At 45.8% G+C, this 22,036-nt stretch overlaps 2 protein-coding genes across 2 annotated transcripts in view; one reads left to right on the top strand and one right to left on the bottom strand.

The window, feature by feature from the left end:
* Positions 1-7,634, top strand: part of ANAPC1 (anaphase promoting complex subunit 1) — a 158,631-nt gene extending 150,997 nt beyond the window's left edge. Inside the window, exons 28-29 of the mRNA XM_012656759.1 lie at positions 1,772-1,906; positions 6,756-7,634. Coding sequence (XP_012512213.1) covers positions 1,772-1,906; positions 6,756-6,871 — 251 coding nt within the window. The 3' untranslated portion in view covers positions 6,872-7,634. The remainder of the gene's footprint in view (positions 1-1,771; positions 1,907-6,755) is intronic.
* Positions 7,635-18,640: 11,006 nt separating this feature from the next.
* On the bottom strand, positions 18,641-21,808 carry LOC105820299 (speedy protein E4-like; the record flags this gene model as incomplete). The annotated part of the gene is made up of 5 exons (XM_012656758.1): positions 18,641-18,700; positions 18,815-18,989; positions 19,497-19,582; positions 19,932-19,990; positions 21,611-21,808. Coding segments are annotated over 5 exons (578 nt in total), but the record flags the coding sequence as incomplete, so codon positions are not given.
* Between the last annotated feature and the right edge of the window lie 228 nt (positions 21,809-22,036).

Genomic DNA, 22,036 nt, shown 5'->3' with positions numbered 1-22,036 from the left:
TTTTTTTTTTAATCCCTTTGACAATTTCTTACTATTCGCCATTGTTTCACTGTCATTCCTTCACTAACCCTTCTGGGAGTCATCCTTGCTCCTTCCTCTCCTTCCCTTCTCCCGTCCTCTGCTCCAGTCAATCCATTACCCAACTCTTTCAGTCCTAACTCAGTAATAGTTCTTGAATCTGTCCAAATTTTACTACTTCTGCCTAGAACAAAACTACTATTATTTCATGCCTGGATCACTTAAGCCTCCTAAATAGTCTGCTTGCTTTTTATTCTCATCTCCCTTCTAACATCTCAAGTCAACTGACAGAATGGTCTTTTGAAGAATAAACTGGGTTAATGCTCCTGCTGAAAACTTTTCAAAGGTTTTCATTTCAATTGTGAAAAAAAAGCTTTATAGGTACCTGCATGACCTGCAAAGCACCTGTTTCCCTCTACAACCTCTCGTTACACCACTTGCTCGCCACAAACTCCACTTCAGCCATCCCAGCCCCTTCTGTTCTCCAGAAGCACTGAGCTCCTTTTCACCATGAAGCCGTTGAATGTGCTTGTGCTATTTTCTCTCATTCTTCACCTGCCCAGCTCATATTCATCCTTGCAGCCTCAATTTAAATGCCCCTTCCTCATAGGCCTTCCAAGACCACTCTACCCCAGGCAGCTTTCCTGCCATCTTTAGTGTGTGCACTTGCTTGTGCTCTCTCTCAACCAGCTTTTCTTTCTGCATCAAAATGCACTTTTCTGCATGTAACAGAAGGCCTGTCTTAACCCGTCCTTAAACAATAAGGACACAAATAAGCTTACATTATTGGAAGTCCACAGGTAAGACATGCTTAGGGGTCATCGTATTCCAGGGGCTTCAACTCCATTTCTCTGCTGTTCGTCAGTTACAGTCTGCCGTGACTTAATTCTCAGAGTGCTTTTTTTCTCATGGTAATAAAACGGCTATAACAGTTCTTCACCTCCAGCTCAGCATGATGCCCAGAGGAAGAATAGAGTTGCTTCTAGGAGCTTTGTCATAAGAATGAAGAAATTTCTTTCCCTGAAGCCTCTAGCAAGCATGTCATCAAGCATCTCCTCATGTCTCTGGCTCAACTTGCATCTCATACACATTCCTCAGTCCATCTCTGTGGCGGAGAATCTCTCTTATTGAACAAACGGCTTAGGTCTGCCTGTCTGTGGACTAATCACTTTGTCAGGGGAATGGGATTGCCTTGATTGCCCAAGACCAGTGGTTCTCAAAGTGTGGTTCCTGGAGCTGCAGCAGCAGCAGCATTACCTGGGAACTTGTTAGAAATGCAGTTTTTCTGTCCCCACCCCAGACCTGCTGAATCAGAAACTCTTGGAGTAGGGTCTCCCCATCTGTGTTTTAGCAGGCCTTCTAAGTGATTCTGATACATGTTAGAGTTTGAGAACCTCTGGCCAAGACTCATCAGTATCTAGTCCCAGAGCTGAAGTCAGTTCCCACAAATGTTATTGTACATAGTGGAGGGAAGGGTGGCAAAATGGGTGTTAGGGGGAGACAACAGTGACCACTATACCTTATAGCGCTGATCATAATGTGTAATTATGCATTTGTTTGTGTCATTATTTGTGTAATCTCTCTCCCCCACAGCACTGTAAACTCTACAATGTCAGGCACTCAGTCTGGTTTAGCACAATAGCCTCAATAGGACCTGCCTGGTATATGCTCAGTGTTGAATAAGTTCTCGATGAACAAGTAAGCAAAATGTTTTTTCTTGTGCCTCTCAGTTCCATTTGTGTTTCTCTCGTAGCCGGGGGCGATATGTGTGTGCATGCCTACCTCAGTGGGCAGCCCTTTGAGGAATCGCAGCTGAGCATGCTGGCCTGCTTCCTTGTCTACCACTCGGTGCCGGCTCCACGGCACCTGCTGGCAGTAGGACTGGAAGGTAATCGCATATCTAAATCCTCTCTTCACTGCCTCTATTACTGACCCATTTCTGTTTTGAGTTTCTTGGTAGGAAGAATTTCTAATTAGTTACTTTCTCTAGTCAGACTTTCATCTTCATTATGTTTCAATGTCATTGTTAGGAACCTTTTTTGGGGAAAAAAGAAACCTATCAACTTTATACATAAATAAACTTTCATTTATATTCAGAAAGTTACGTATGCTTCTTCACAGAGCCCCAAATACCAGTCTGTACTCATAAACTAAATGTTCATATTATTGATTTTTTAATTTATTTTTCTTTATTTTCTGGGCTTTCAGTTTTTTTTAAATCACACATAATCTTATTTCTAATATTATAAAGCTTTATAATTAATAGGTACCTAATTTTATAAGTGTTTGAATTTTTTTAATTAATGGAGAGTTTAAAAAATTAATAGTGTTAGCACCTGACTTTATTTTTCAGAGTATGGAAACAGATACTAAGTTTATCCAATAAGCTGAATAATAAAATATAATGAAGTCTAAGCACCTTACTTATTTATGTCACTTTTAAGTTGCTGCTCCTTTATGGAGAGTAAAAAAATATTTTTGAGAAGGGTAAAAATTGTTTAATCATTTAAACTTGTGAAGTTTTATGACATTACTGGTTTATTGCTGTTTTAAAAACCACATATAAAAGCATACTATCTAGAGAGTTATAGTTACAGCCACGATGGAATTGCTTGTATTGGACTGATTCTTCCACAAAAACAAATATAGAAGCTAGACAAAATACATATTTAAAGGAATTGGTAGGAACCATGCTGGCAGGACTTAATCTAGGAGCAACATTCCCTAACAGAAGAGAAGTAAATTGGGAGAATTCCTTATTTTCCCTGGCTTTCCTGCCAAAGGCATTTGCCAGTTAACAGCACAAGAAGTATACTCCCAGCAAAAATCAGCAGTGCTACTGGGCTAAGGAGCCAGAGATTGGGTTTATGATTGCAAGAGCCTTGAGGAGCAAATCCCAGATAGGGGGGAATAATAGGAATAATAAAAACCTGGATGCACTTTTCCCCTGAGGCATTTACCAGCTTTTAATCTGTGTATACATAGGATAAGACTTCAAGAGATGTAGCAGAATCCATAAGGCTAAAAATGTGAGCAAAACTGTCAGCAGCAGCGTAGTGCCAAGGAAACAAAGGGTAGAGTTCAAGGCCTGTTAAAGTGAAGTGGCTCTGGTAAGCATCCCAGCTATTTAGGTGAAATAATAGGAGTACCAAGCCCCATGAGCAAAGGTAAAACTGAAGCAGACCAGGTCTAAAATTAGCCTAGAGGAGAATTGAGGAGAACTGTTCATATTCTATCCACCTGATAGAAGAAAATTTAATCTTCATAGGAGGAAGAAAACATCCAGAGCTTCTGTAATTTTTAATGTACAGTATTGAGTGTTGAATCAAAAATTATAAGATAATAAGCAAAACACAGGTAATAGAAACAGACCTATATGTGATGTAGATATTGGAGTTATCAGACTGGGACTTAACTATAACTAATATATCTAAGAAAATAGAGGGAAAGAGAGAGAATTTCACCAGAAACCTGGAATCAATAAAAAAAAGTTAAATGGAAATTCTAGAACTGAAAAATATGATAAGTGAAATTAAGTCTTCAATATATGGATTATTTGCATATTAGCAGAAATGTAAAATGGAAGACAGGTATGTAGAAAGTACACAGATTGACGCACAGGGAGAAAAATGGATGGAAAATATAGAAAAGAGTATGAGACATGTGGAACACAGTGAAAAAATCGAACATGCATGTAATTGGAATCACAGAATAAGAGGAGAGAGAAAATGAGATAGATGCCATGTTTGAAGAGACAGAGGCTAAGAATTTTGAAAAATGGATGGTGGATATCAGCCCACAGTGAACCTAAGCAGGATTAATATAAAGAAAACCACACCTCGTCACATATTAATAATAGTCAAACTACTAAAAATAAAAGGAAAACATTTTAAAGTATAGACTTTTTTCCAGGCCAGGATAGAGTAATAGGGACCTGATTTACTCTCCTGCTTTAAGCCAAAAATACTCAGGATACCTATGAACCAATGGTTTTTGAGATATTCTACATCAGGCAACCAAGAACAGTGATTTCTGAGGGATGAGAAACAAATGAGATAAGCCAGCCCTATGATGGCCCCAGCTTACTACCTCGAGAGAGTTTCCAGATTGTGGGGGAGGGAGAGGGAACCCAGAGCCTTCCAGAGTTGAGGAGATAGAGCTGAGAGTACAGACCAAGGGAGCTAAAATTTGCAAGATGAAGTGCCAGAGAGGAGAGAGCTACAGACAGAGAAAATGCCAGACATCTACAGGGGTTTCTCAAGTATTACAGGAGTATTTACCAATCAACACACACGTGTGAAGAAATTATCTGAAGCTGAAGGAAGAGCTGTCCAAATGGATTAGAGGCATGTTGTTAATTGTTCACATGGCCAGGTGGGATCAGTAGCTGTTCCTACAACTTAATAACTCAGGGGGCCTAAGTAAAGTACTTAGCAAGGTCTTGCCTCCATCATGGGAAGTAATTAGCCCTAGACTAAACAGAGTCCTGGACCCACCTAACATCTTAAAGCTTAACATAAAAGTATCAAACTGTTTTTGAGTAATTTATATCCTAGAGCAAATCTCAACAATACAGAAGTACAAAAATATCCAGTACCCAATAAGGTGAAATTGACAATGTCTGGCATACAGTACAAAATTTATATGATATGCCAATTACAAAGAAACAAGAAAATATGACCTATAATGAAATGAAAAATCAATTACAACTGACCCAGAACTGGCACAGATATAGCAGACAAGGACATTAAAATAGTTACAACTATTTCATATTTCAAAAAAATTACAAGACATAAAAGATATAAAAAGACTCTAATTGAACTTTTAAAGAGAAAAACTTCAATGTTTGAGATGAAAAATACACTGAATGAAATGAGGACAGAGTAGACATTGCAAAATAAAAAATTAGTGAGCTTGAAAGTATAGCAGCCGAAACTATCCAAAATTAAATGCAGAAAGAAAAAGAATTTTTTAAAAAAGGAACAGCATTAAAAGAGAAGTAACCTGTGGGACTTAAAATGCCTAATTTATGTGTAATTGGAGTTCCTGAAGGAGGATAGAAATGGGACAGAAAAAAATATTTGAAAAATAACAACTGGAAAATTTTTCAAATTTGTTGAAAACTGTAAACCCATAGATCCAAGCTCAGTGAACTACAAGCCCATGAAACAGCAAGGTGCATCAAAACCAAATTGCCCCAAACCAGTGATTAAGTCTTAAAAGCAGCCAGAAGAAAAAGACATGTTACAAAAAAGAAACAAAAATAAGAGTGACAGCATATTTCTCGAAGTGAGAAGTTAGTGGAGTAATGTCTGTAAAGGACTCAAAGAAAAAAAAAATATCTATCATAAATGACCATGAAATAAAGCTTTTTCAGACACATAAAATGTGAAAGAATTCATCACTTACACTACTGGAAATGTTACAGTAAGTCCATCAGGCAGAAGGAAAGTAATATCAGATGGAAATGTGGATCTGTATAAAGGAATGAAAAGCATTGGAATGGTAACTACATGAGCAAATATGCAAGATTTGTTTTTGAAAAATATTTTCATATTAAACTCCAGATGATCACATCATAATCTCTGTGGGACCAAGATTGAGAATCATTGCTTCTTAGAGAAAGACGCATTAGATCAACTTCTCTGTTACTCATTTTCAGCCTATGTTCTTTTTTAAGATAAAGTATTGGTTCTAAGATTAGGAATTAAAGTACAGTTGAGCCTTAAATTATATGGGGGTTAGGGGGCTGACCCCCCTCACAGTTGAAAATCCACATATAACTTTTGACTCCCCAAAACTTAACCACTAATAACCTGCTGTTGACCAGAAGCCTTACCAATAACATAGTCAATTAACATACATTCTGTATGTTACCGTGTATTATATACTGTATTCTTACAATAAGCTAGAGAAAAAAAAATGTTATTAAGAAAATCATGAGGAAGAGAAAATATATTAACTCAACATAAGTGGAAGTGGATCATCATAAAGGTCTTCATCATTTGTCTTCACATTGAGTAGGTGGAGGAGGAGGAGGAAGAAGAGGGGTTGGTCTTGGGGTGGCAGAAGCGGAAGAGGTGGAGGCGGTGGGAGGGGAGGTAGGCGAGGTAGGCATACTTGGCGTTACTTTTATTTTAAAAATCTGCATACAAGTGGACCTATGTAGTTTAAACCTGTGTTGTCCAAGGGCCAATTGTATTAGAACTAGTAAAACATCAGTCAAATAGTAATTGAAGGTGGATGGACACATTTACTAATTATTTTTAAATAATTTATTTAGTTAAACACTATTAGTAGTTGCACAGTTATCAGTCACTTTCTAAGAATAGATAAATTCTTTGAGTACCTTAATCCAAAAACCCAAAGTCTGAAATGTTCCAAAGTCTGAAACTTTTTGAGTGCCAATATGACAGAGGAAATGCTCATTGGAGCATTTCAGATTTCAGATTTTCAAATTAGGGACGCTCAGCCAGCAGGTGTAATGCAGATATTCCAAAATCTGAAAAAATGTGAAATCTGAAACACATCTGATTCCAAGCTCTTTGGATAAGGGATACTCAGCCTGTATTAGAATGCCTTAGAAATTGATAATTTAAATATTGTCTTTGGGTTATTGTTTCAAAGAGAAGAAAGCCTGCTTTAAACATGATTGTGGTTCTGAAGCTTCCTTGAAAGGGGATGTATGGCTGAATTTATTTAGAGATGTGACCTTTCCCTCATTTCCATTTCTTTAGGGAGCACAAGCTTTGCCGAGCTACTCTTCAAATTTAAACAGCTGAAAATGCCTGTGCGAGCTTTGCTGAGATTAGCTCCTTTGCTTCTTGGAAATCCACAGCCAATGGTGATGTGACCATGTCTGGCAGTGAACCTACCCTGAGACGTGACTTCCGCACAAAAACGTGACCAAACATCAAAACTAAAGCAACGTTTATAAGTTTTATAACATAACTGGGAGGAAATGAACTGCGTAAACCTCAATGTATTTTAAAATCTGTGTGTTTTAAATATTCCAGAGAATCTGTTGCTGTCAACATTAACATTATATGGTATATAAAAGTGAGTTAAAATTTACTTTTGTAAATAAAGTGTTTTGGTTTGTTTTCAAAACTCTTGATTGCTTTAGTTTTGGACTCCAGAGAATTAGAGAGGTGGGGTCTGGGGTGCATATTGGATTTTAAAGTCTGTATGTTAGTACAGGTGAAGTGAGTGTGCTCAAAACCACGACATTTTAAAAGAAGCTGTATCATAAGATTTTACTGTGTGTGGCAACAAAAGAGCTTTTAGCATTTCCTAAGATGTCGCAGTTGCCCTTCTAAAGTAAGCTCGTTTGTACTTCCTGTGACAGTGCCAGTCATTCTTATGATCACCTTAAACAGGAGATTTAGACCCCAGTGAACAGTTGCTCAACATGAAGTGCTATGGACTGAATTGTGTCCTCCCAAAATTATATGTTAAATCCCTAACCCCACTGTGACTGTGCTTGGAGAAAAGGCTTTTAGGAGGTAAGGTTAAATGAGGTCATAAGGATGGGGCCTTAATTCAATAGAATTGGTCGCCTTACAAGCAGAGGAAGTGAGATACATGTTTCTCTCTCTCTCCTTCCTCCATGTGAGGACACAGTGAGAAGGTGGCTATCTGCAAGCCAGGAAGAGGGTCCTCACCCCAGGAACCTAATTGGCTGGCACCTTGATCTTGGACTTCCAGCCTCCAGAACTGTGAGAAATAAGTTTCTGTTTACCTAGTCTATGGTATTTTGTTACGGCAGCCTGAGCAGACTGGTATGTGAAGCCTGTTCTAAATAGATAAAATACGAAACTTCTACTACAGAGAGGTTTTCAGAAATTATACATTTAAAAATAAAGTCCATTTTTACCCAAGATTTAGAGAATGTATATCTGTACTAGGGAGGGGATTCTGGACTAGACCATGATGAAAGATACTCATATAAAGGTGTCTCCAGCTTCAAATTGCCAATACAGGATGAAGAATGCTCCCTGCTGTCCACATCCTGAACTGTGGTGTATAACTTTAAAAATTAAAGCAAAAGAAGTGTTTCCATTGAGATTTTGCCAAAAACCCATGTGATGTTTGCCTTTGCAGAGGGGACTTGCATGTAGAAGGCTGCTAGAGACACAGTGGTTCTCTAGACGCAGTATTCCATTGTGTGCCTGCCCCAAGGACTTACTCTTTGCTCCTTCCTGGTTGTGAAGCATAGGTAAGATGTGCTTCCCTTCACACTTAAAATAGTTTTTCTTCTAATTAAAAATTAAAAAAAATTTAAATGGCAGATCGTTGGCCTGTAAGAGACATAAAAGATTTCAGGAGTTTTGCAGGGCTTTGCCTTGAAGGAACATGTGAACGTGTTAGTTCACGGATCAAAAGCTGCCTCGCCTCAAGAGGGCATCTCTGACGCCTCTGTAGGACAAGGCTCGGTATGTGGTCACAGGTTTAGAACTGATCAAAGAATGCCCGCCCGACAGTCACCTGCAGCTAGAGACAATTGGCCTAAGGGACAGGTCCCTAACTACTTGTCTCAATCAACAAAAAACTAAATAAAGAAATACAGAGGCTCTATATTTCTGTTTAGCCTTTCTACTAAGTGACAATTTTATCTTAGGTCTTAGAAGTTTATCTTAGAAAGATTTTGTATCTGTTTGCTGACATAGATAGAGTTAATTAATGGATCTCTAGAAGCTTTTGGGGAGACTTTAAACCTAAACGAACTACCTGTTATTATGTAAATGTGTTACCACTGGTAACTGATTGCTGTACCAATAAATACTGATGTGGGACTTCACTCGGGACCTCACAGCTCACGGGAATGCTGGAGGACCCCCCTAGGTCCCTCATCTTTTAAAGCTATACTTTTGTCTCTGTGTTTTCTTTTATTTCTATATTCTCTATTTTCTATTTCTATTATTTCCATATCCCTTGTGATGACCCCTGCCAAAGGACCTGATTTTGCTGGGAGCGTAGCTAACTCCCCGCAGCAGATTATGAAAATTCCATTTGAGTCAAGATTTAAAGAACTCAATATCCAGGCTACTGTTGGTATCTTCACTCTCATTCGTTCAGGATTGATCGCTTTTCCCTGAATAAAGAATGACTGGAGATATTTAGTTATTTGCACACGTATTAATTCATATGAGCGAGAACAGTCTTTAGAGTGTTGTCAACAGAAGCAAACATCAGGCTTTAAAAGAGAGGGACAGAATAAAGACTGCAGGTGGTCTGGAAAGAGCACTTGGACCTGCCGATGAGTGGCAGGGAGTGAAGGGGAGACTGGGCAGTGTGCCCTAAGCAGCATGCTAAGATCATCAGAGAAATCAATTCCAGCATTTCTGGGTTCTCAAAAAATCCTGAGAGTGTAGCTGTCACCATCCAGAGCATTCAGCCTCCTCAGACCCATGGCAAGGGGAAAGCTGGAGAAACCTCTGGCTATGAAGTCTTTTGGCCCAGAAGTAGCACACACCACTTCCTGTTAAAGCCCGTGAAAGTCCAAACCTACAAGATTTTGCTGTTTCCTCCATGTAGGGCCGAGGGCCCTTCTTTTGGGTTCCCCCATCCTCATACTGACCCAACTTTGTGGGAAATGTCTCACTGTGTGAAGATCTCCCCCATTAAACTATGGGGGAGCAGACAGGATCTGATCACCTCTGTGTCCCTAGTGTATGCTCTCTTCAGTCCTCGGTGGGAGGAAGCAGAGGTGAGGTCAGACAGGCAGCTACTCTGGAGGGTGGACCTGGGCTGGCTGCCTGTCAGCACTTGTGGGCACCCTGCAGATACCCACACCGGTTTACAGAGTTCACCAAGTGACAGCCTTTTCCTGCTTCCAAGAGCTCCCCAGGTTGCCCTCACTCAGAAATGCATTGATTACTTTTCATTATAGTCACGGGCTGCAGGAAAATCCTTTTAAATAAAAAGCCCCCCAAACCGCATCCTTAAGTCTTGCATGTGGATAAGGGTGGACTCGCCTGTTGACGGTCCTCTTGCTTTGCTCCACTTTATGTCCTTGAACAAAATGAGGCTGGGGTGGGCAGCAGGGGCTTCTCAGGGAGAGCAGGACTTTCTGGCTTCAGGGAAGGAGACCCTCTGATCAAGCAGCTGCGTAAAATGTCAGTGCTGGCAGATCCTTTAGACGGCATCTGGTCCTGCCCTTTCTTCTACAGTAGAGACCCCAAAGTGTCACCACCCCCGTCACAACCCTAACAAGGCTGGCTCCCAAACCACACTGTTTCTACATCGTCCTAGCCAGTAGACTCTTAGAAGGAGGCAATGATTGAATGTAAGTTGAAACAACTTTGCACCAGGCAGAGTTTATGAGCATGTTTGAAAAACAGGCAGATTAACTCTTCCTTTTTCCATGCGTCTTTGGAAAAACGAGGGCTTTGTGTAATTTCTTGGAATTTGATGAACCGAATTAGTTTGTATCACATTATAATTACTATCTTAAGTTAAAATTTTTTTCTCTTAGCTAAAAATATTATTTTGTGTGGTACATTATAACATGGAACTTTAAGAATTTTATGCTCAATTCAGTAAAATCTGTAAATAGCTACATAGTCTTGATTCCCACTGCTTGCCTTGTCTCTGTAGCTAACGGATCCATCTCTAGTCTTAGATTCAGGTGCTCTGACTCGTGAAGCTGTAATGTGCATTAAGAACTCAGATGTGCTCGCTCATGATCCAGATTAGTCACAGAACAGGGGAACTTGACATAGGGACAGAGGTTGGAAGCTAGTTAGTTTCACTTGTTTTTCTTTCATTTGGTCTATATCTATTTTTGTGCATAGTATCTTTGACTTATTAAGATTTTTTGTTTTGTTTGTAGAGACAGTCTCACTCTGTTTTCCAGGGTATAGTACAGTGGCGTCTTTGCAGGTCACTGCAACTTCAAACTCCTGGGCTTAAGGGATCCTCCTGCCTTCACCTCAAGAGTAGCTGGAACTACAGGTGCACACCACCATGCCTGGATAATTTTTAAAAAGTTTTTTGTAGAGACAGGGTCTTGCTATATTGCCCAGGCTGGTGCAGACCAGCTGACTTACCAAGATTATTTTAAGTATTGCTTATTGTACCATTTCAGAAATTAAGAAGACATTTTCATCAGCTGGAAATGTTGTGGGTAAATATTTAATATATACAACTCTGAAGTTGAAGGAAAACTCATTAGCAAATCCACTGTGATTAAATGCCTTGCTGCAATCTCCCTGCCCCTTCAGATCTAGAGGAGATGAGCTCAAACTCTCACTCCATGTCCTGTGCGAATTCTGCAAATGCCCAGAGCATTGCGTGGGTGCTGTCTCCAGTGTCACTTCACTCCTCTGTGGCACTTGTTCATTTGTGGGTCATCTTACTGTGCCCTGTGCATGGGCTAGATGTCAATCAATGTGGCATCTTCGCCACCTACTCTTTTCTCTCCTCAGCCTCAAACTGTTTCCCATGTAATGCCAGGTGAGACTCTTTCAGTGGGAGATGTCTACGTGAGGTCTGGAGGGTGGAAGAGGAGCTGGAGCCGTTACTCTCTTACTCTCCTGCACTGGTCACAGCAGACACAGGGCTGTTGGTGCACTCCTGGCTGCAGGAAGCTAATACCAGCTGCAATGGGTGCCCCACCCCTGAGTTTCTGGAGATTTACAGGGGCTTCTCTGCCTCCGCTCTCTCCATCTGATTCTCTGTATCAATACCCTTTCTGATGGGATCCCTGAGCAAACCCTTTGATGCCTTGTGGGATGCAACAATCCAGATATAAACTTAGCCCCAGCCCTGCGTCCCACCAAAACCACTCACTGCCACTCAGGGACTGGGCTTTTTTTTTTTTTTTTTTTGAGACAGAGACTCTGTCGCCCTGGCTAGAGTGCCATGGCATCAGCTTAACTCACAGCAACCTCAAACTCCTGGGCTCAAGCGATCCTTCTGCCTCAGCCTCCCAAGTAGCTGGGACTACAGGCACACGCCACTGTGCCTGGCTGATTTTTTCGGTATATTTTTAGTTGTCCAGCTAATTTCTTTCTATTTTTTTAGTAGAGACGGGGTCTCGCTCTTGCTCAGGCTGGTCTCGAACTCCTGAGCTCAAACGATCCACCCGCCTCAGCCTCCCAGAGTGCTAGGATTACAGGCGTGAGCCACAGCACCCGGCCTAGGGACTGGGCTTTGATTCTAGAATTTCTAGCTGCCTGTTGCCTCCCCTGAGCTCTCGGTGCTGTTCACTTTCCTTCCATTCTCAAACCCTTAGTTGCTCTCTAAAACTCCAAAATTTCTCTGCAATCCCATAACCCCTGCACCAACTCCCCCTGCCAACCACAGAGCAAGGCACCAGCTGCTTCACTTGGAGGGGACCTAGAGGCCTGGCAGTGTCCTTCTCTTCCCCTACATGTTTTAGGATCCAAACTGGAATCTTCCAGATGTCAGTGAATCCCCTCTGCTGCCGGAGAGCTGGATCACGAAGATTTCTCCCCCACGCCATCACCCCAAAAATGGAAGTGAATGCCTTCCCAGGACATATGTGACCTGCCCAGGGACCTGGGCCCTGTTCCCTGGAAAGAACAAAGTTAAAGTCGATGTAGAATGTCCTGCCCAGAACTCCCTTAGCTGAAATGCTACAATCCAGGCTGGATGTCCAGACCGTTCCTCTGTACTGAAGTGACTTGGATTCTCAAGACAAGCATGAAAAAAATTTCATTCTTACTGATATGATTTCAAACAGTGAAGTTCCTAACAGTCTATGATTTTAGAGAACAAGCATGCTTAGTAAGAAAGCCACAGTCACTCACAGAGGGAGTGGTTTGGGCCCTTTACAGCTGTTGTACGTCCTTGGGAGAAATACTGTTTTTCTGTTAACTTGGCAGCTGGCTTTATCAGGTCTGTTATTCCAGCCTGATGAATGGCAGGGCAGATTTTCATTTTCTTCGAGCTAATCTGTACTTGCTCAGACCACTTACTCAAGGCTGTACTGAAAGCATAGCGAGACCTAGAACTCTGGCTGTGAGGTTGGGGCCATCATGTGAGTTGGTGCAGGGGTTATGGGATTGCAGGGAAATTTTGGAGTTTTAGAGAGCAACTAGGGGTTTGAGAATGGAAAAGGAAAGTGAAAAGCATCGAGAGCTCAGGGGAGGCAACAGGCAGCTAGAAATTCCCACTGCTTGCCTTGTCTCTGTAGCTAACGGATCCATGTCTAGTCTTATATTCAGGTGCTCTGACTCATGAAGCTGTGATGTGCACTAAGAACTCAGATGTATCTTCCCAGGCTTCCGCTGGGGGGCAGGAGTGACATGAGCAGAGCTAGTTTAGGGAGAGGATTGGCCAACGGGGGACTAGCGGGGTGGGCAGGGGATGCCTCGGAACTAAGGGGCCCCACTCGGAGCAGGGAACAGCAAGGTGGGGGGCCCTGGGGGCCAGCAGTAAGAATGGGAAAGGTGGGGAAGGAGAGACATTTTCAGCTTTAGAGCAGTCACGAGTTTCCTAGCCTGTTAGTTTGACCCATTTTCAGTATTTGTGAGATCAAGAAAACAGTGCATCTAAAAAGATAATCAAAAAATCATCTAGTCCAGTGTGTCAAGGAAGGCAGGCACTAGACACGGACTCCAAATCTTACCCAACAGGGATGATCCTTTCTGAACCAAGACTATGAGTGCAGAGTCTTAACATCATAAAATCCTGGAGCTTTAAGGGACTTTGTAAACATTTGCTCCAGTCCCTACTAGAGATCTTTGATGACAAGTGACAGAAACTCAACTCTAGAGGCCTAAGTAGAAAAAGGGCATTTATATTGGTTGAGGTAACTGAAAAGGGCCCAGAATGGGGGCTTCAGGCTCAGCTGGATCCAGGAGTTCAAACAGTATGCTGGACTGGGCTCATTGCTGCTTTCCTGTGGGCTGGCGTTACCCTTGAGCATATTCTCCCAAGGAATGGCTGCTGGCAACTCAGAATCATGCATCACCACCATGACGAACCCCTGGAGGTGGAGCATAGTCCAAGACCGGAGCCCTAGGGCCCGTGTGATATATGTGCCCATCCCCAGACTGATTCCAAGGATTGCAATAGCCAGATTGATGCCTTTATTCTTCTCTGCTGCACTTACCACTTATGGTACATTTGTATTCATTATCTCCACTACTGAAGTGTCAGCTGCACCAGAGCAGGAAATTGGCTTGCCTTGCTCCCTGCTTTATTCCCAGTGCCCAGAGCAAGGTCTGATAAGCCGCCAACAAATACTTGGTACATGAATGAGTAAATGAATGAATGAAATGCTGGCCCCAGAACAAGACGGAGTCAGCCCATCTGAGCCAATGGCCACAGGTGGGGGAAGGGAGGTTCCCCTGAAGAAAATGGAGATGCTGTCCTGCTGGAGGGAGAAGTGGATGCTGGACAGGCAACCTCCACAGACACCACTGTCTTTCCCCAGCAGGTGGGGAGAAGCCAGAACCCAGGGCTCCCCCCAGCACAGCCTGAGAAGCGGGTATCCACAGACCATGTCTCCAGCCTCTGGTCTCCAGGCCAGACACACACATGGGGAAAGAGCAAGGGCAGAAAACCCCCATGCTCCCCTCAACTAGAGCTGGGGGTATTTTGAAAGCCAAACACAAACCATTCTGTAAAGCAAGGCCACATTTCTAACATAGTAGGTGCTGATCAGAAAATGCAAAACGCTGCTCAGTGCAGGGCTGTGGCCTGCGAATGACTGAAGTGGGGAGGGGGGAGGGAGGGGAACCTTAGGGAGGAGATGAGAGAGAGAGTGGGAGGGAGGGAGGAAAGTGGCAGCCAACAGAACCGCCTTGCACTCCCTTGGGCCTGATGCTGTGGGGTCCTGAGACCTGGTTCCAAACCAGGGGAGCCTCGGACCCCTCACCGTGCCTTGTAAGAAATTGTCCTAATGCTCACGTTCCTGATAATGGACTGAGTTCCCCAGTTCACTTTAAGATGACACTTGAGTCTTAGCTTCCTTGGCTTGAGCTAAATTCTGGCCCCTGAAGTGAATGCAATACTTTCATGCATTGGCTCTTTCACTGCACTGATTCCTGAGACTAAAAAAAGACAGCCAGACAGAAGTAACTTCTAAGCAGCACTTGTCAGAAAGAGTAAAAAGGGACTTTAGTTAGAGTTCTGGCATCAGGTCATACCAAACCGTGGGCGAGAGCAGAAGTGGTGACCCCCTGAGCCACCTGGGGTCTGTCCCTAACGTGTTGAGAGGACTCACTGACTAAGGGAAGGATGTATTTGCTCTTGTACAAGCCCAGGGCCCTTTAGTTGAGGAACTTGAATAATTTGTGTCAAACTTCCTGGGGGTTGAGCCACTGAGGCGTCAGTGGGAACATCATGGGCCCAGTGCTGTCCGTTCTGGGTTTGTCATTCAGTGGCTGCCCTGAGGAGGGAGACCCAAGCCCTTGGCCCACTGTCTCCGCCTGGACTCTGGGGCAGCAATGGACTGGGCCTCACAGATCACAGGACTGTGATTGTTTGCAGCTGGAAGGTTCCGGAGGACTCAAGAAGAAAATGCTAGTAGTCCCTCCCGGGAGAGGGTTGCTTCCTAACACGAGACAGTTTTTACAGGACTGTCTGATCTGTTTAATACTTGACCATGAGGTCTCTGGGAACCTGCATTTGTCAGAAATTCTGTGGCAAAATCAGTCAAACCCATGGGGAAGAGAGAAGTGAAAAGCGCTAGACAGTGTCTCTCTGGCCACTGGAATTATTTTTCCTGTAAGAAGCTCCATAGTAAAACTTCCCATCCAAAATAGCTGTGCATACATAGCTGTAAAACCTGAACACTACTGAGCAAACCAAGCTGCGGTCACCTGGCCCAGCCCTCTCGGGTCATTTTCCACGCCTGGCCACCTGTCCCAGCTGTACTCGACGCTCACAACCCACTACCAAAGTGTCCTTCCCAGTCCCTGAAGGATTTGCGCCTGAGGTCCCCTTCCCTTGGCACCCAGATCCTGTCCCTGCCCTCACTGTGAGGGTGTTTGCCTGGTGTCCTTCCCTCCCGGCCCCTTGCTTTTAGCACCTCTGAGCCACTGAAGTGTAATCTCTTGCAAATGGGTTTCCTGGGGTTTGCTTCATGAGTCCATCTGAAAAGCCTTTTTTGCAGTGAATTGAGATTTATTAATACAGATAATAATGACCCGTCTCAGTTGTGTCCCATTTTGTGTATTATAGTTGTGTGTTTCTTATATTTGCCGTATGTCTTTATTTGGTCTGTTTGCTTTTCAAAAATGTGAAGTATTCATTACTTTTGGCATTTAGGATGGCTCATATTTTTGGTCTAGTGAATCTTCGTGGGACTCCTTGGGTCCCTCTTTTCCCTTACCTCGGCTTCCACTGTTTTCTTTCCAGCTTTGACGATGCCCCAGGACCCTCCCCCCAGGACCCTCCCCCTCACGAGACCCTCCCTTTCTCTCTCCTTTCTCTCATTTTAAAAGTTGGGTCATTTCTATCTTGTCAGAGTGTGTGACTGCGTGTAATTTCTCCCCTCTTATGCCCCTCCGCTCCAGCCTTCCAGTGTCTCAACGTCCCCATCAGCCGCTGGCTGAAATCCCCCGTCACCTTCATCGGCAAGGCTTTGGTGGGTGACTAGTGGACTGCTCAGTAAGGCTCTGCGTACAGAGTGGGCTCTTCTGCTCCTCTTTCCTCTGTTTCTCCCCTTTCAACTCCTTCTTTCCTTGCCGTCTTCCACTGGCCGCCTTGGCCTCTTCCTTCAAGTTCCTCCTCTTCGATGGTCTGGGACTCATCCTGGGCTTTCCGTCCCTTCTTCCTCCTCCTGTCCTCAGTCTCTGTTGGGGCTCCTGCTCTGAAGGTCTCTTGGTTCCCTTGGGTGCCCCTCTGAGTTACTGCTAGACCCTCCCCCAGGATGTCCTGGGGTCATGGGCCTCTGATGCCTGATACTCACTTGGAGACGGGAGCAGGGCGCCATGTCCCGCTGGGCTGGCTTGGCACCCAGGTGCAGGCTGCTGTGGCCGGGGCTCCCCGGGACCCACTGTCTTGCAGGTCTGAGGGAAGCTGGAGGCTGGGTGCTGCCCTCTGCTGCTGCCTGGAGCCTGGGGAAGGGCAGCCGCTTCTTGGTTGTGGGTGGGGGTAGTGGGTGGGGGTTGGGGAAGGGGGTGGGTGGGAGCTACAAGAAGAGAGAGGAAATGAGATCAGAGCGGAGTGGACAGCAAACTCCTGAGCCCTCCCCACTGGTGCCTGTCAGAAGGACGCTGGGAATATCAGCTGTCACTCCCACATGTGGCTCCTGTAAGCTACAGCACCCAAGAGGGGCCCCAAAACAGTTCTTTGTCTTTGGAATTTTGAGATTCCTGACATAGTTGGTGGTTCTTGGTCCTCACATAAAAAGCCTGTGGATGAATTAAACTTTATCGCCAACTTGGTTTCTCTCAGATCACACTCTACCTGCTTTCCTGTCTCCCCTTTTCTTTCCTGCTAGGGTCGGAAAGGCTCTGTCCCACCCTGCAGTGTGGCTGGGACATTCACAGGATTATTCTAGCACAACCATCTTGCCCCGGCAAAGGGTTCCTTATACATTTCCTTGGAGGTCTCCCTCCACCTCAAGTCAATCCAAGGATAAAGACCAAACTCAGACCAAAGAAACTGCTTTCTAAAGAGTGTGATGCTAGAGACAGATGGTTGTTTTCTATAAAAGTATCATCTGTTATGTCCCTCCTCACAGTTCTGTCTGTTGCTTGTTCCTTTTTGTTTCCAGTGATCTGATCAGAGACCAGAGAGCCCTGGGAGCTCCTGCCTGTGAGAAGCGAGACCCTGCACACATCCTTCAAGGCCCACCCAGTGCAGCTTGCTTCATGTGGGAGCAGGACACTTACAACATATGAGCAAATGTTGGGATTTATCTTTCTCTTTCCTCCAAAGAGCTACCATGGTGATAGTCCCTTTTCCAGAAAGGATGACTTTAGTGTGTTTCATGTATTTATGTTTTAAATTTTCAACTCAGATCAAAACCCTGCAGAGGTTATACTGAGAATAGCATTTTTAAGGGTTTTCCTAAAAAATAAATTTCTATGCAAATTAAGACCTTGTGTTGCATAGTGCATGATCCTGTAATCAAATTCATTTGGAGGCCAGGCACGGAGGCTCATGCCTGTAATCCTGGCACTCTGGGAGGCCAAGGTGGGAGGATCACTTGAGGTTAGGAGGTTGAGATCAGCCTGAGCAACAGTGAGATCTAGTCTCTATAAAAAGTAAAAAATTAGCCAGATGTGGTGGCATGTGCTCTGTAGTCCCAGCTACTCAGGAGGCTGGGGGCAGGAGGATCACTTGAGCCCAGAAGTTTCAGGTTGCAGTGAGCTACGATGATGCCACTGCACTCTACCCAGAGCAGCAGAACAGACTCTATCTCAAAAAAAAAAAAAAAAAAAAACAAGAAGAGGAAGAAGAAAAATTCATTTGGAGATTTTTTGATATAAATACTTCCTTACCATGGGAGTTCTCAGAGCCTTCACTATGCTAATATACAGGAAGAAACTCTAAGATGATGCACAGGCCTCCTCCTCATGCCCACCCAGCCCAGGAGGTGACTTCAGGGACACAGAGGATGGGCCTGGCTCACACTCACCTGAACATCTGCAGCCCCCGATCCACGACCCCGCTGGTCGTTCCCATGCCCTGGGAACTAGGGAGCGCACTGGCGCACCCGACTCCAGACCCAGTGGTGGGGGTTCTGGGCCTGGATCTGGAGGGAAGCATAGGGCAGTGAGCTCCTGGAGGAAGGGCCCAGCCCTTGCTCGTCTCTGGAGTGTGTGTACCCCTTATCTGCCAGCCTCCCTGGCCGTCATTCCCGACAGACCTCCTCACACAACTCTGGCGTGACCCAAGCTCGGTGCCCCATGGCGTGGAAGAACTCCACCTTCAGCTTCAGGAAGTCCTTGTAAAGGTCTGGCCAGTGCTCCTTGCCCAGCAGGAACTGGAAGATGCTTCGCTTGGACATGGGGTTGTCCTCCTCCATGTCCGAGGCGATGTAGCTGCCCCAGGAAAAGAGAGGGTGCTTGCCTGTCCCTAACCACAACTGCCGGCCTCAGGCGGGACAGGAAGGAGAGGTCACGCTGGAGGAACCATGTACCAGGGGGATGGTGTCCAGGAGAGAGGGCCTGGGGAAGCCTTCACTGCAGGGCGACCCAGATCTGCAAAGGCCCCAGGGCGTCCTCAACACGGAGCCTGCAGGGCCCGTGCTGTGCTCAGCCCAGGACAAGGTTCTGGCTGCCTGTCCTTTCCCAGGGGGTTCCCCCCTCAGGTAGCTCCGTCTCTGGGCAGCAAGAGGCGTTTCTGGCTATTTTCATTGTCCCAGGACCTTTTCCTATCCCCCACGACCACGTGGCCCCTGAAGGTCTCGTCTGATCTGTGGCCAAGAACAACCTCTTGGGGCCCTCGAGCACATGGGCATGGCCGAGCTGCCCTGATGGGGGCGATGGAGGCCGTGGAATTCAGGGATTTGGGCAGATTGGAGAGCTGGTCCCTGAGGAGGCGCTCACAGGGCCAGGAAGAAGTGGATCCTGTTGTAGAGGTGTCCCGGCAGCCCGACGCGGCCGAAGTACTCCACCACCATGGACAGCAGGTACTGCGGGGGACGGAGGCCGGCGAGGGGGGCCAGGGGTGAACAGAGGGGGAGTGTGCTGAATGGGCCGTGGGACCTTCCCCCATCCAAAGGCCACGGCGGCAAAACCACTCAGGGTGGCACTTGCTGCAGGTCTCACGTCCCTTTGCCACGTGGAGATGGGCTGGTGGAAAGCCCGGGTGAGGCGTTGCCCTGGGGGCAGGGCAGGGCCGTGCAGCGAGCTGCCTTCCTCTGGCTCTGAGAGCCCGCCCTCCCGGGCTTCTCCTGCCCAGATGGAAAGCTTATCCTCCCTGCCCGACCCTGCGGCTGGTGACAGCACATCCTTGGCCCATCACTTTGCTGCTGTGGGTACCTTGTCAGACACTTTGAGGAAAATGTCAGCTTCCAGGAAGTTCTGGATGGCAGGATCCTCTGCAAAGGAAGGAAGAGGCACGCGATGGGGCCTGGAGCAGCCCTTTGGGGGGACTGAATGTGGGCTGTGGAGTGTTTCAGAGGGAAGGAGAAAAATTGAGCTTCTCCCAGCACCTCTGTCTCGTGGCAGGGGGACCAACTGCCTTTCCTCTAGGAAAGTTACGAGCCTTACTATCAGTCACAGCAGTCGTTTCTTCCATTGGCGCACACATTCTGAGTTTCAGCTGTGGGATTCGAATTTTGCTATTGTTATTTAGTCCTCAGTGCAGTCACAACTGGGTATGATACGTTCATTCACTTTGGAGATGTGACCCGGTTCTCAAAGTGTAACAAATTTGCCTCAACCTCAAAGCTCGGATGTGGCTTCTGGCCACTGTGACACATCAGCCTGTCACTTCATCATGTTGTGACTGTGCCAGGCTTCCCTGCACCACTGCCAACTGAGCATCCGGGCCGTGGGGGCTCAGTGGGCATCGCGCCTCCCTGCAGATCATGAGTTGGCCTCCCCTCCTCCCCAGGAGCCCCCTCTGTGATTGGAGGATTCCTGGCCTCTGAACGGGCCAGGCTCACTCCCCTCTCTGCCTCTTCTCCAGTCAGCCCGGCCTCAGGAGAGTGCCGTCAGCAGCACTTTCTGCGATGGGGAAATGTCCTATGCCTGAGCTGTTCGCCGTGGTAGCCGTTAGCCCTGTGTGGCTACCAGGCCCCTGAAATGTGCCGAGTGAGACAGATGAACTGAATTTTAAAAGTGTATTTAATTCATTTAAAATTAAACTTAGCTACATGTGGCTAGTGGATGCTGTACTGGACAGTGTGACCTTTGTGTTGTCCCCAAACTGGCCACACTCAGTCCCATCTCTGGGCCCGATGCCACCTTCTCAGACAGACCTTCTCTGAGCACCCATTTCATAAAGCTCCCCTGCCTTTGCTCACACCCCATCTCTAGGCTTCATACTATTGATTGATCCCCATTGATTGAGACAGGGTCTCCCTCTGCCACCCTAGTCAGAGTGCAGTGGTGTCATCATAGCTCACTGCAAACTCAAACTCCTGGGCTCAAGCGATCCTCCTGTCTCAGCCTCCCAGGTAGCTAGGGCTACAGGCATGCGCCACCATGCCCGGCTAATTTTTCTATTTTTAGTAGAGACGGGGTCTTGGTCTTGCTCAGACTGGTCTCAACCTCCTGACTTCAAGCGATCCTCCCACCTTGGCCTCCCAGAGTGCTAGGATTACAGGTATGAGCCACTGTGCTGACCCTTCATGCCTTTAAAAAAATTTCCTTCTCTGCATTTATCATCGACTGAGATCAACTTATGCTGTACATGCTGTTTGTTTCTATGCCCACTTTGGGCGTAGAAAGCAAGATCTCGCCTGTCCTTTCATCACTGATCTCTGAAATCTTGACTGGTGGGAATCAGTGAATGGGTGTGTGTGGGCAGAGAACACAGCCCCTGGTGTTTCAGCTGTGAGCTTCTCTTTTCTTTCCCTCCAAGAGCTTGGCCCGCCACACCACATAGAACCAGAGTCGCTCTGCATCCCTGCCACCTGGACCTCTTTGAGCCCCAGGGGAGATTTGAGCATGTTCCCAGGGCCCTGAGCACTGCACCAGCTCAGAGAACACACCCAGAAGTCGGTAGAAGGCTTCTTGGTCCTCAGGGCGATAACTGGGTCTTCTCCTCCTGTTCATCCTGAGCTTTGTGCCTTCGACATGATTGACAGTCCATATGTTCCTCCTCTGCCCCCTCCTCCTCCAGGACTTCAGCTCAGAGACAGCTTCTGCGGAGGCCAAATCGGAAGCAGGAGGGCTACTCTCATAGGGAGCTGTGGGAACAAAAGATCCCATGTGAGCATGGACATGACCCACCTGGGCAGTCTGGGGCCCTTCCTCACAGCTCACCCTGAAGACGAGACTCTGCCTCGCAAGGACGAGGGGACAAGTAGTTAGCGGTAACCAACCCTTCCTGCAGGAATGCGGAAATGGAGGGATGATGAGGACACACCTGCCTTCACATCTGCCAAATTCCTTGTCTTCCGGCCCCTCTTCCTCCT

The sequence above is a fragment of the Propithecus coquereli genome, unplaced genomic scaffold (genome assembly GCF_000956105.1).
Source record: "Propithecus coquereli isolate 6110/MARCELLA unplaced genomic scaffold, Pcoq_1.0 Scaffold519, whole genome shotgun sequence".
Lineage (NCBI taxonomy): Eukaryota > Metazoa > Chordata > Mammalia > Primates > Indriidae > Propithecus > Propithecus coquereli.
This window is presented reverse-complemented; position numbering and strand designations above follow the sequence as displayed.